Below are 14584 nucleotides of genomic sequence, written 5' to 3' on the forward strand. Positions count from 1 at the left end.
CAGGCTTATTGAGTTTCTTACATAAATTTCCACTTTTCCTGGAGCTCCTAATTGCCTTTCCTTTCCCCGTCCTAAAAACATAGGGTTTAGTTTTTGTTTTATTCTTCAGACCTAACTAGAAGACCAGTTTCTTGGGAAACTCCACACTTGTCCCAGCCCTTTAGACTTGGCCACCAAAGGGGCGGGGCCTAGCCTTACATTCTCACAGGATCTTCAACATCACTCCAGCAGTGGTCCATTCTAGGGGGACATGAGTGACGACCCAAGGGCTTTGAGTCCCCTGGTTGGTGTGACTTTCTGCAGCCAGCTGAGAGCACATCCCTCCCCACTCTGCCCGTATGCAAACCTTGAAGCAGACTGCCTGTTTTTTTGCTTCTCCAAGTCCCTGAGCTAAACACTAGTCCTCCGCAGTTTCTCTTTCCTATGACTAGACAAGACACAGGCCCAGAAATTCCCCCGAGTTTTCATATTTCTTATATGCAGCCCCTAACTTCTAATGCTTCTGTATGCAAACAAAGGTTGCTAAGAGTGGGTGTGGTCTGTGAAACTAGACGGGAGAGCATGAGGGGGAACGGGAGAAGTTAGGAGAGTGGAGCAAGAGTACAAAACAAAAAATCACATGTGTCCTGGAGGTAGAAAGAGAGTGACTGCGGGGCGGGCAGCTGAGAGGGCAGGAAGAGGGTGGATGGCAAAGAAGGTAGAAAGAGAAACAGCCAAAGAAAATTTTGTTTGAAAAATGTCATAATGAAATCTAAGGATTTGTAAGCTAATATATATATACATATATATATATGTATATATATATATATATATATATATATATATATATATTTAGAAAGCATTCTATGCTTCTGAACCTAACACCAAGGGCCCTCCTCAGTTCTGAAAGCAAGAGTGGAGTGGACCATCCTGACACCCTCCCAAATAGTCTTGAACTTCAGTCAAAACCAGTGTCCTACAATTGTCCAAGGAAGCAACCCAACTGTCCATCCGGAAAGAAGCAGAAAAGTAGTGATATACTAAACACAAGGGAATATTATTCTGCCTTGCAAAGAGTCATGAGTTTTTGACATATACTTCACGCTGGAGTTTGAGGATGTCACGCTGTGTGAAATAAGCCAGACGCATAAGGATGGATAAATACTGCGTATATTTCCACGTGGCTTTTTGTAGAATTCCAAGACAGTAAGGACAACGGAGGCTGCCAGGAGCTGGGAGGAGAGGGAGTGGGAAATTGTCTAATAGTGGCAGAGCTTTGATTTTGGATTGTGCTGAGGGGAGTTCTGGAGATGGAGGCGAACAGGACACAGCCATGTGACCATGCTTACTGCTACTGAACTCTACACTTAATGGTTAAGGTAGTAAAATTTTGTTATGCGTATTTTCCACCAATTTAGAAAATGGACCAATGTCCCCTGCACATATTCATCCTAGGGAAGACAGAAAGACCCACTCTGAACTTCACAGAAGATTATCTCGGGCCACAATACTTACATAAATGCTGTATTCTGGAATATACTCGGGTTCCCCAGGGGACCATGAGCAAGCTGTGTCAGGACACCAGATGGCAGGGCTGAGGGATGGAGACTGTGATGCAGTAGAGAGGAGGGGGTCCTTGCTCATGCTGGCACTAGGAACTTCATTCCGCCATGGACAGAGCGAGGTGGCAGCGGGTACTGACCCTCCTCCCCATCTGCCTGGCTCTTGCCTTCTCCCTCACAGCCATGGGCAGCAGCCATTGGTGTGAGGGCATCCGACGGATGACAAAACCACTGTGCCAGGACCCCCTGGGGGGAGTGAACTGCATTCAGGTCAGCCAGGCCAGCAACAGCACTGGCAGGGAACACGATGACAGCCAAACTGTCCAGTACATCTGGGAGACAGGCGATGACAAGTTCCTCCTGCTCGGGTTCCATGCAGGGCTCTGGCAGTCCTGTGAGGAAAGCCTCAACAGCACAGGTGAGTGCAGCCTTTGTGTCCCCAGGTCAGTGTGTGCAGAGGTGCAGGGTGGCTTTGAGAAGTGCCAGAGCCAGCTTGCCTGGGGCTGAATCTTGTGTATGCCATGGACTGACCATGCTACCTTAAGCAAGTCCTTTACCTCTGAGTCTCAATTTTCTCAGCTATAAAATAGGAACTCAGAGGTGCTTAGCTCCTAAAGACAGCGCCGAGATTAAGTGAGTAGATTCGTGGGAAGTGCCTGCAATGGTGCCTGACACACTGTTTAGGAAGCTCAAGTGTTCACCCACTTGCCACTGTCTGTGGGCTTCTCAAGAATCAAAGGCGGCCCCACCGACCTCTAAGCTGCATCCCTAAGGTTTCTTGCTCACTTTCAACATTGTTGTTGTTGCTTCAGATGGGGGTCTAACATTGTAACCTTGGTTGGCCTGGAATGTAGAGGAGGCTGGCCTCAAACTCACAGAGATAAAACTGTGTTGTGTGTGTGTGTGCATGCGTGTGTGCGCGCGCGTGCTCTCTAGAGTTACAGGCAGTATTGTGACACCTGACTTGCTTGAAAACCAAACCCAAGTCGTCTGCAAGAGCAACAAGCGCTCTTCAATGCTGAACCTCTCTTGCTCTTCTAAGGACTCTTGGAACAAGGGTTTTCATTAGAAAAACAAAACAAGGGCTGGAGAGATGGCTCAGCTTTCACAGGCTAGAAAAAAAAATAGAAACTATCCCATAGCATCATCAAGACACCTAACAGATCTCTCACAATCACAATCATGGCCCATAACAAGTTGGACCTTGACCTCAAGCAGTCCTTGAAACAGCCCTGCACAGTAATCATTCCCTCAGCTCAGAAGCAGGAACTGGGTCTCAGAAAATGAGCACAGCTTGTAAGCCTTCTCTCGATCTCATCCTTTCCTGATTGGAGGTGTTCTGACTACAATTACTGTTGGTAGAGATTTTTACAGTTTCCCCGGTTTCTAATCGCCGTTTCTCTTCCCACTCTCATATTGTTAGCACCTCTGTTCCCCTCAACTCTGTTCTCTCTAGAGTATATTTCTTATTTGCTTCCCTAGTGACAATGCACATGCCATGCGAGAGAACCACACTCCAGGACCCAGGAAAGTCTTCTGGATAGAAGGCAGTTGGAATGTCATGGAGTATATTCACCAACAAGCATTTCCGTGTTTGGCACAGAGCTAGGGGGACTAACAGAGAGGGATCCCCAGTGCTGAAAGGTAAAAGCTACCAGAAAATATCTAAGGTTAAAATAAAAGCAAAATGAGGAAGGGAGTGATAATGGGTAAGATGGAGGCTTGTTCATGATGGGAATGAACCATATATTACTTGGGTATAGACAAAGCTTCATAAAGGAGACAGCTTTTGCACCGAATCACCACATTTTAGTTTTGGTGCACGTATGTTTGTATATGCATGTCAGGGGGGAGCTGTGTGTGTGTACATATATGTGGAGACCACAACCTCAGGTGTCATCCTTGGGAACGATATCTGCCTTGAGACAGGCTCTCCCCTTGGCCCGGATCTCACTAAATAAGCAAGAACAGCAGGACAGCAATGCACCTAGGGATTCTCCCGCCTCCACTTCCCAGCATTCCCTACAAGGTGACATCACCATGCCTGGCATTTTCTCTTGGGTTCTGAGGATTAAACTCAGACCCTCGTGTTTTTGAGGCAAGCAGTTTATCAAGCAAACTGTCCCCCCCGCCCCCAAGCCCCATATAGGGGATTTTAATAGACAGAGAACAAGAGTCAGGGTGTTCTGGGCAGACAGAAAGGAATAAGCTGAATCTAAAGCAGCCGCGCCAGGCACTTCCACTAGAGCATGGGCAAAGAACGGGAGGAAGACTCAGGACAGACTGGAGCTCATATGGCCTGTCCACGTCCCTAGGGCAGTTATCCCTCTTATATCAGGGCAAAACCTATATATCAGGAGAAACTGGCATTGTGTTGGCATCAGCATGCTATTTGTGATGACAGAGGGAGGAGGGCCTTCAGATGAGCTGGGAGTTGTCTTCCTTGTAGCTTTCCCTGTGAGAAAAACTGCCTTGTCTGGATGTAAGGAAAGGGAGGAACTGAGCTTCAAGGAGCCTAGAAACATGTATTCAGCTGGCCTGCAGTGTGTGTCCCTTTGTCATAGCAACACTAGGCTGCTATTGGTATAAATTATCCCTAAGACTTTGGATAAAAAGCCGTTAGCCAGCTTATGTGTATGTGTGTGTCAGGGGAAGATCTTCTTCCTAAAATGGGATCTGGGGCAACATTAAGGACTGTATAAGGCTCTTTGAACTCCTTCCTCTAGAAGAAGCCCCCTTGGCATTCCTGTCAACCCAGTTGGCATTCCTACATCCTCCAGGACACACACTGAATTTTGAGGAAGACTAATGTTCTTGGCGAGTCACACATAGTCCTGCGTAGAAATTAAGGGTGTGTTCCTGGTCCCTTCCCAGCTTTGCACACCTCGGTTCTGAGTTCACGATTGGAGGAGCCTTCAACAAGGGCCCCACAGGATGGTCCTAAACTCAGCCCACAGACTTGTTCTCTGCAGAAAATAAACAGTCTAAATACTCAGGACTGGAAATTATCACATATTATATTTTCTTCTTGAAAACTCACTGTGTACATCAGCATGTAAAAATAATCTCTGGGAAGTTCCACAAAAAAAAAAAAAAAAAAAAAAAAAAAACAGCGTTTCCAAGCATTCACTAACCACAGAAGATGTTTGTATACTTACATCTATTTCTATTACATATGTGAAAATTATAGTGAGAAACTGTGCTGTAGATGTGTATGCACCCCACTGAAGACTGCAGAGCTAGAGGTTGATGAACTTGAACCCTGCACACTTCAGTCTTTTGTTACCCCACAATCTAATAACTACCAGAATGCTTTTTGCCCATCCCTCTAAAACTCCTCTGTTCACATTTTCTACTCTTCCTGGTAGAAGAAAGTTATGGTCTCTAAGTGTTACTGCGCTGCCATTGCTTGATTACAACAGAAAGAAGACAAGCACCAGAAAATTTTTCACCGTCCGAAGACACATCATCGCCTCCATGTTTTGCAGGATGTAGCTAAAGCAAAAAGTTTAGTGTTCAGTTTTGACTTGATAGGAATTCATTAAGATCAGACATTAGAGGGTAAGTCAAAGCTAGGTAGGCCAGGTGTGGTGGTATGCGCCTTTAATCCCAGCATTTGGGAGGCAGGTGGATCTCTGTGAGTTAGAGGCCAGCCTGGTCTACAAAGTGAGTTCCAGGACAGCCAGGACTACACACAGAAATCCTATCTCAAAAAACAAAACTAAACAAGAAGTTACAAATGCAAATAGCTCACAGGAGGTGGCTCCAGCAGTGGATGAAGACTTTGGGATTGACAGTGACTTTGAACTTTATGCCTTGGCCAAGGGGTCATCCCTTAGAGTTCAGCCCAGCATTGGGATCAGGTCCTCTTGGGAACTCAGCACAAAGAGATCCTTTGCTTTTGCGAAGGGAACTATTTGGAGTTTTCTCTCTCCCAATTAAAACATCTGTTTAGAGCTTTATGCAGGCCCACAAAGCCATGTTTGCTATGAAGTATAGAGGTCATAGCACCCAGTCCCTGACTACGTGGGCTAGCATCACAAGCACCTGTGGGACTAGGGGCATAAGAAAGAGAGGACAAGAACAGAAATAAATGAGAAGTAGTACAAATACCGGAGAGGCTTGGTAGGGAGTGGAATGGCCTCAGTGCACAGGCAATAAGGATTCTGGTCCCAAGATGTTCCTAACCAAGTGCAGACAAGGGACTCGGGGGTAAGCCAACACCCCAACTTTGCATCATGGGACCTGATTGAGGAAAGCTTTCCTCTCTGAACCAGCTGTCTCCCGGCAAGCGGGCCCTTGAGAGCTTTGAAAAGGGAGTCTACGCCTCTCTCTCCACATTCTGAAATGCAGGTTTGCAAAAAAAGTGCCTGGAAGAGGCAAGCCTCACATGCTCTTTTCCTTAGGCAAATCTCCACATCCATGATATGTGCTTGAGTAGGCCCTGAGCTGGTCTGCTGAACTTAGAGCACACCGACAGGGGCATGTGGGTAGCCCTGGGGCCTTGGTTCAGGGGCAGAACGGCAGAGTCAAGCGCCCAGGGCTTGTATGCATTTTCCTACAGCTGGTTTGCCATGCCTCTTGGCCGCCCAAGCCCTGCCAAGCTATGTAACACCCGCCTCTCTGGCTTCGTGGGATTTGTAAAGATTTTTCTTCTTAATCCTGCTGGCTTTGTTCAGAAGGAACACCGTTTCTGGGGATTCACATTAATCAAGGGGTCACTCAGGTCTAGCTCTCTAGGCCCAGCTAAACTTGCCCTTGTAAGCTATTGGGAATTCTCTTAATCTGTTCAGCTGGCTTTCTGGGGCTCTGTGCCCTGCCCCTGCCTGGCTCCTGGCTTCCCCTGCCTCTGCCCCTGCCCCTGCCCAGCTCCTGGCTTCTCCTGCCCTGCCCAGCTCCTGGCTTCTCCTGCCCCTGCCTCAACTCCTGCCTTGTCCCTGCCCTGCTCCTGCCTTCCCCTGCCCCTGTCCCTGCCCCTGTCCCTGCCCCTACGCAGCTCCTGGCTTGCCTAGCCCCTGCCCCGTTCTTGACTTCCCCTGCCCCTACCCCTGCCTCAACTCCCCTGTCCCTGCCCTGCTCCTGCCTTCCACTACCCCTGTCCCTGCCCCTGTTCCTGCCCCTACCCTGCTCTTAGCTTCCCCTGCCCCTGCTCTACTCCTGGCTTCTCTTCCATTACTTCTGGAAAAGGCTCTCTTCAGACTAAGGACATTCACTCCTTTCATGTGCTTGGGATGAGGTTTGAGGGTGTCTCCCAAAGGTTTATCTGCTGATCCTGGTCCCGTGTGATGATTTAAGGCAGTAGGATTTTTCAGAGGCGGGACTGGTGAAGAACAATTAGATCATGGGTGCTATGCTCTTTGTCCTGAGCTCCTGGTTAATTCCTGAGAGGGTGAATTCCTCTTGCCTCCTGTCATGCAGTGGCTGTTCTCTATCTTGTGCTCACCCCCACTAGAAGGCCAGGCCCTCATCAGAGTCAAGCAGAACCTGGTCTCTTGCTCTTAAAAGTCCAGAATTGTGAGCTACAAAATACTTATTTTCTTTGTAAAATATCCAGGCTTCAGTACTGTGTTATATAGTAGAAAACAGACTAATACATGCCATTAGGCAGAGAGATTGCAAGTAGTGATGTGGGAAAATATACCACTCCTCAGGTAGGAAAGCCCCACTTGCTTTCCTTCCTTTCTTCCTTCCTTCCTTCCTTCCTTCCTTCCTTCCTTCCTTCCTTCCTTCCTTCCTCTCTTTCCAGTACTAGAAAATAAACCCAGGGCCTTGTGAATGCTAGGCAAATGCTCTACTGAGCCACACCCACAGGCCTGAAACCCCCACTTTCAACCCCTTACTCTACCAACTTTGTAACTTACTTTGAGAGTGACTTTCAGATCTGCAAAACAGAGATCCTTGTACTGGCCTCTATCAATAATTAAGCATGAAAACGCATGTGGCAATCTGTAGCATGTTTTCACAGCTATTTTACTGCACACTTTGCTTAGACCCAGTTTGAGATAAAGAAATCAAGGCTCAGTGAAGTCTGTAAACTTCCTGTGAAGGTAGAGAAAGTCACGGAAGCCGCATCTCGGGGACTGAACTGCCACATGCTGCCCATGGCCTTTGGCTGCTCTCACTGCCGACCTCCCTTTGCCCCCTCTTCCTCTACCTGTCCCTCTTCCCCACTTTACCTCCTCAGCTCCACTTGACTCTGTTTTTACCCTCCCACTAGAGCCGCTTTGCCCCACCCTAACCCTCCAGCCGTGAGGCGCCCTTTCTAGTCTCTGCTTTAGTAAAAGCAGACTGATCCTTTCCACCTGGACATGCATACTTCCGGGTAACATGCTAGAATTGGCCTGGGAAATATATACGGTATTTGTCTTTCTGGACTTGGGCTACCACTCATGAATATTGTTTTTCCAGTTCCTCCCAATTTTCTGCAAATTCGTTTTTCTTTACAGCTGACTAGAGTCGTATCGACATAGTACATTTCTGTTCTCCGTTTGTCTGTTTGTGCTTGGCTGAGTTCTCCTTGTCTTCCAGGCGAGCAATGCAGGACCTTCCTGGGGGTGGTGCCCACCGAGGCACAAGGTAAGCATTGTGCTTTCAGCCAGGGTCCCTCACCATTGTTTTCTTGGATATGGGGAAACGATGAGATGGTTGGGTATGGTTTTCCCCACGAAGTCAACCCAGACTCCATTTGTGTGCCTTATAACCCCGCCATGTGCTGCAAGATGGTGGTCAACTTCTCAGGGGGACAGGAGACTGGTGGAGTCTGCAGCTTCCCGAACCATAAATATTCCCGTGGTGGCCAATCTCAAGCTCTGCGGGTAAAGAAAGGCAGAGTCGGGAAGACACGAGCTCTGGAATACCTCGCCTTGCGTGTGCTTTCTTCTCTCCACCTCCCGTTTGAGTTCGTGCTTGCTCTCTGGGTATCTGCTCTCCCAGAGGGAACCCAGCCTTTATGAAGCTGCAGAGAGGATTACGTTAGTCTTAGGTGTTCCTCTGTCCCATCATCTGGCAGGCCTTGTCCGTCGTAGGACTTTTACAAATTTCCATTTCCCTTCCGTCACCTCCTGCCCATTCTCCACCCCACATCTTCAGAACACAGCTCCAGCTGCGATCCCAGCGAGGGTACACACGCAGCGAGGGTACACACGCAGCGAGGGTACACACGCAACTTGGATGGAAACAAGAGATGTTGGCAGAACTGGAACCTACCCAAGGCTCTTAAATATTCAGAACCTTCTGCCCTCATATTTAAGTTTGGGTATCTTCTTTAACAGATTTCATTTTTGATTTGAGTATTGGGGTGTGTTTGAATCTTCACACCTCTTCTGCAGAGGCCAGAAGAGGAGTGGGGATCCCCTAGAGCTGGAGCTACAGGTGATTGGGAATCAACAGACTCAGGCGCTGGTAACTGAATGCCAGTCCTCTACAAGAGCAGCAGGTGCTCTCAGTCACAGAGCCATCTCGCCAGCCCCTGTGCATTTTCTGTAAAGACCAGAGACAATGTCTCTATTGTAATAAAATATGCAGACTCTTAAGCTGGGGAGTGGACATTCCCAGAGTATCTTGCGGCCTTCCACCAGGGTTTTACTTATGTTTCCCTTCCCCTCCCTTCTGTGGGCAGTCTTTATACTGTCCTTGAGGCCCTGGGATCCCCTTGACTGACCAACTCTCCAAGACTCAACAAAGGTGCCTTTGGTTTTCACATTGAAGGCTTGCTGTCTTGCCTCGCTCCCGCTTACCTGTGTCCACAGGGAGTACTTACGCTGGAAACTTGGTCCTCAGGGTAGAGCTACTGAAAGGTGATGAGGAACCTTCAAAAGTGGAGACCAAGGGAGGCTTAGGTCTTTGGGCTGCTGCTCAGAAGGAATTGATCCTTTGCAACCCTGAGTTAGCTCCCATGAGAGAGTGTTAGAAGAGAGTAAGCCTGGCCTCTCCCGGCCTCTCTCCTGTCCCTCTGACTTCATGTTAGCCTGGATTTCTCCTTTTCATCTGTGGTCCCACCGTGATGCCAAGCTCATGGTGCAAGATAGCTAAGGAAGTTTTACAAGAACAGTTTGGGACTTTACAGCACCCAAAACTGGGAGCTGAAGAGAACTTTTTGTTTACAAAATGCCTAGCCTCCAGCTTTCATAAGAACAAAAAGTGTCTTAGTGATAAAATTGAAGGATCAAACCTTCCAGTTATGGATTCTGAATGCCCAGCATTTCTGTCCTTTCTGTTTCTAGGGGTTTTGTGGCTCTGCATTTGGGCTGAAGTTTTGGATATCTTCCTGATACTGACAGGTGTCATCTTCCTGGGCTGCAGTGTGAGTCATTGCCATTCTGGATGCAACTGGCTCAAGGTGGATGCCTCGGTGGCCATCCTCATGGTGCTGGCAGGTATTTCCTAGCAGGGGCAGTCTTCCCCAGCCCACTCCAGAGAGGACATGATGCTTCAAGCCCGAGAATAGGCTGCCTGGTTCCCTCCAGTCACTGGCCAGCTCAGTAAGACAGCTGGTCTTCTAGACAAGACACTGGACTGATTCCATTGGGCGCAAGTAGTGTTGAAAAGAAAAAAAAAAGATGGGCACAGGTGGAGAGAAACACGTACCCATTTGTATCACAGGCATGGAGGAGGACACACTGATGCTGGGAACAGCGATGATCTCGCTTAGCAGAGAGGTTAGGTTTGAATCCACAGAGGAATCCTCCTGAGTTCAGGCCTCTGGTACACAATGTTTGTATATATGTAAGTATATACTAAGTAACTCTAGGGGAGTTACTTCATTTCAGCAAGTTGGCTGTCATAGCTAAGCTCTGATGAAGACAAAATAGGAGTGTATCTACTATATACATTCCAATATCTTCATAATTATTACCAACCTTTGATATCCATGTTCCACAAAGAACTCTTTCTTTTTTTTAAAATGCTACCTCTGTTCTCTGAGCAACTTATTTTAGCCTTCTAAGGTCCTTAAAGTTAATGTCTCCACCAAGATAGAACCCTGAACATATGGCTTCCTTCCAGCCTCCAGACAGACACACAAAGTTCTGTTAAGGTATAGCAATCCAACTTGTGCATCACTCCTGTGTTTGATGAACATAGCACATCTTGCCCAGGGATTAGCACCAGTAAGTAGAAAGATAAAATCCGATTGCTAGATCTTCCATAGCAAAGAGCAGGGCCATGGACTTGTAGTGATTCCTGCTCAGGTCCTGGCATCTACTGTTCTTCTGGGTTGTGATCAGGCCTGTTTCTGGTGTCCCTTTAGTTTCTACTGTGGGAATGAGATATCAGACGGAGAGTTTAAGGATGTGTAAGTGCAGATACTGAACAGGGATCTGTGGATGGTAGAGTGCTCCCAGCATCCAACACAGGCAGAGTAGAGCAGATTTTCCCCTGTGTTGTGTTCTAAACTGTAGCTCACAGAGCTTTACCTACACAGGACTCCTGGGCATGGTGGCCCACATGATGTACACAACCAGTTTTCAAATCACTGTGAACCTGGGACCAGAAGATTGGCGGCCTCAGACGTGGGACTACGGCTGGTCCTATTGGTAAGTGGCTTGGTTACCCTGCTCAAGCTCTGCTGGAGCAGAAGAGATGAAGGAAAATAGACATTGTCATAGGACTGGTATCTGCCACTCTTGTGACTCAGTTGGTAGTATAACCTTTCCATAATCCAGTTTTCTCAGTGGTAGAATGAAATCACCTACCTTGACTTTTTAAGAGTTTTTGTGATTTATTTTCTTGATTTTATTTTGTGTGCATTGGTATTTTACCCGTGTGTATGTCTGTGTGAGGGCATTCATTTAGAGCTGAGCGCTCCAAAGTCTCTCACTCTCTGCACATAGTCATCTGTATTACCATCTACTTCAGCTTCTTTGACGAGGGTTGATTGATTCTCTGATCTGTGGGTATGCAGTATGTCACTGGATCTCATTTGATTGCTGTGCTCCTTTTATAAAGTAGTAGTAGGTTCCTCCCTAGGGCCCACAGCCTAACTAGTCTCAGGTTCTTTCCACTTGAGCAGTATCAAGTATGGATTCCATCTTAGAGAGGGGACCTTAAAATCAACTTTAAAAAGTGGCTGATTACTTCTAAAAAATCTGTGTTTTTACTACATCATTAAGTCTTACAAGTAACTGTCGTGGGTTGCAGGGTTTGTAGCGGGGTGGTATTGGTGATCACCTTTCTCCTCTGTTAACATACTAAGTACCTTCAAGTACCATGAAAGCTAGTCAATAGGGGTGAAGCTTCCAGTGGGGCATCAGCTTGATTCTTCCATCTTTAACGACATATATAAGTTGTGTCATCAGCTATAGGGCTTTACCATCAGGCTGTGGAGAATAAAGATGTTGTATTTATAAAATACTTGACAAATGGTAGACTAGATTTTTAAAATACAGATTGGAGAAATTTTTCCTGTGCCTGACCCTTATAGACCTAGTTTCTGTTCCTGTTGGGAAGACTTGGTCATGCCATGCAAGATCACAGAGCGTTTCTTTATTTCTTTGTAAATTCTTGCTTTTACAGTGGTAGAGATCATACTCACGCGTGCTAGGCAAGTACTTTACTGCTGATCTGCTTCACCAACCCTAAGCACACTGTATCTTGTATAAGTAAGCTTATACTTACATTTCCTCCCACACAATAACCTCTGCTGCTGGGAGAAAGCTGATAGCTTTAAAACTGACAAAACCTGACAAAACAGAGCCAGAGAAAGTCACACACCGAGACCATTCACTCATAATTCTCCTGATATCTGAACTTTTGAAAAATGATAATAATAAGATCCAGGCAAGAATTTACTATGCATTACATCAAGAAAGCTAGAAGCATAGGGAGAGTCAGCCACTTGAACAAGAACCCCAACACATTGGGTGCAGCACAAGCTTGTCCCCAAGCCACAAGGATGGAGATGGACCACTAAGATTACACATCTTAACCAGAAACTACAGACACCAATCATTGTTCCCCAGCTCCCAATGAACACAATACAGCTTATCCATTTTTCTTTTTTAATAACCAACCATTTCCTTTGTTCTCCAGAGATGCCAGAGGCTACCCCACCAGTCCAGGTGTCCCAGATTGTACTTTTCTTTGTTGTCTGTGCCAAATAGAATCTTTGCGTGGAGAACTGTCCTTGTAATTTCATTTGGTGCTGACAGTTATTTTCCTGTCGGTAAAACTCACGTTTGACCTTCACTCCCATATCCTGCCTTTAATCCTCATGATACACCTGTTTTAAACCCTTCTCGGCTTTGGTCTCCCTAGTCTAAAGATGTTGATTTGTGTAACTGGGTTTCTGGACCCTACTCCTTCCACCTGGGTCACTCAAGCGACTTCCGACTTCACTGGTGCTCTGGGTTCTGAGGCCTTCTCGCCAGCACTATACACACTTATGGGAACAATAGAGAGAGATTGGTTGCTTCCGTCCCTGCAGGTCTAAAACAATGCTTATTTGGTACTCTGTGCTTGATCATCTGGCCAAAAAACAAAACAAACAAACAAAACAAAAAACAAAAAAAAAGGTCCACAAGTCTGTCGAAAAGCCTTTGTCCTTGGAATTTTTAAGGCACTGTTCTGTTTCTTTCCTGCCTGTGTCATTGCTGTCAAGGGGTCGGTACCATTCTCACTTGTAGTCTAGGGCTTTCTGGGTGTTCCTCCCATTGAGCTGCTTGTCTTGTATCCCGCACTTCAGGGAACTTTTCCTGTGTTACTTCTTTTACTATTTCTTCTCCTTGGTTTTCTGTTCTCTCAGAACTCTTCCTCGTTGGGTCACTGGTGTTCATTACCCAGGGTCTTTTTCCCTCCTAATCTAGCTTCTTCCTCTTTTCGATTCACTTTCGAGGGGGTGGGGGTTTCTTCCACTTGTTTTTCTAACCTTAATTCTGAGGCCAGGTGTGAGAAAAGAGGGAAACAGCCTTTGCTCCACAGCCACCTGGTCATAAAAGCCCTGTTTTCAGATCAGCCTTCCTCCTGTCTTGGGATCTGGGCTCTTTGTGCCTATGCCTCTAAGAGGCACAGGGGCGTGAGATCGTGTCTATGGCGTGGAAGACGTCTAAGGTCAGACTTTTGCCTGATGTCCTAGTGAATGTGTGTGTGTGTGTGTGTGTGTGTGTGTGTCCTCTCAAGGACTCAGTGGGATTATGCAATAGACTTCCTCCTGCCTTCTGGCAACTCTTCCTCCTAAATACTGTGCTGCTCCTGACTTCTATGGATGGGCCACTCCTCTCACAAATGCCTGCCATCCCTTCCCATCTCCTCCCTACTGTTGCTCTGAAGCTGTCCCTCGGGGAGGTTGTGGGGAGTGCAATGAGTGCTTGATGCCATTCTTCCCTGTAAACTCTGCACTCTCCTTCCTTGCCCTTTTCCAGAATTTTATAATTTGCTCCAACAATAAATCCTCTCAGTAAAGGGAAACCTCCCAACTGAACTCTAAGAGGTACCTAAAGGCACAAAACAGCATCCCCATGCGTAACAGTAGTGTCCGCCACCCTCAAGTGGGTGGTCAACCCCAGGGCAGCCCTGGAATCCCACTTCAGGCCTTTGCTAACTGTGCCTTCTGTTGCAGCCTCGCCTGGGGATCTTTCGCCCTCTGTATGGCTGTGTCAGTGGCGACCATGAGCAGATACACCATCACCCAGGCAGAGATGCCAAAGGCACAAAAAGATGGTCCATACCCTCAGCACAACATCCCACAGCCTGAAGCTTCACAGCAGGTTTGGCAAACAGGAGCTGCTCCTCGCCCCGTGGGACAAGTCTTCGTGAATATTCTTGGACGCCCTCCCCCAGCTAGAGGAGGCAAAGTGTCCATGTGCTAGGCAGTAATACAGGGCAAATAAGCCAGGCACTTGTTACCCAGTGACTAGCTCTAGAGTGGGGTTCAGAAGACAATGGTACAGATAAACCTTCCAGTACTCATCTCTGGATTCAGCCTCTCACGCCTCCTGCAATGCCAGCATCTTTAGAAGAGATAATGTCTACAGAAAGTATCAACTATTGCTACACTAGTGTAAAGTCATGTCATAGGCGTCCCTGACTCTGGGTCTAATAAGTCTCCC

At 47.1% G+C, this 14584-nt stretch overlaps 1 protein-coding gene across 1 annotated transcript; it reads left to right on the top strand.

Annotated features, from left to right (window-relative positions):
- The first annotated feature begins 1649 nt into the window (after positions 1 to 1649).
- Gsg1l2 (GSG1 like 2) lies at positions 1650 to 14344 on the top strand. Its single transcript, XM_057773481.1, has 5 exons — positions 1650 to 1959; positions 8070 to 8117; positions 9764 to 9916; positions 10963 to 11074; positions 14095 to 14344. The coding sequence occupies exons 1-5, from the start codon at positions 1650 to 1652 to the stop codon at positions 14342 to 14344; spliced, it is 873 nt and encodes a 290-aa protein (XP_057629464.1).
- Positions 14345 to 14584: the final 240 nt, after the last annotated feature.

Source organism: Chionomys nivalis, chromosome 7, assembly GCF_950005125.1.
Source record: "Chionomys nivalis chromosome 7, mChiNiv1.1, whole genome shotgun sequence".
NCBI lineage: Eukaryota > Metazoa > Chordata > Mammalia > Rodentia > Cricetidae > Chionomys > Chionomys nivalis.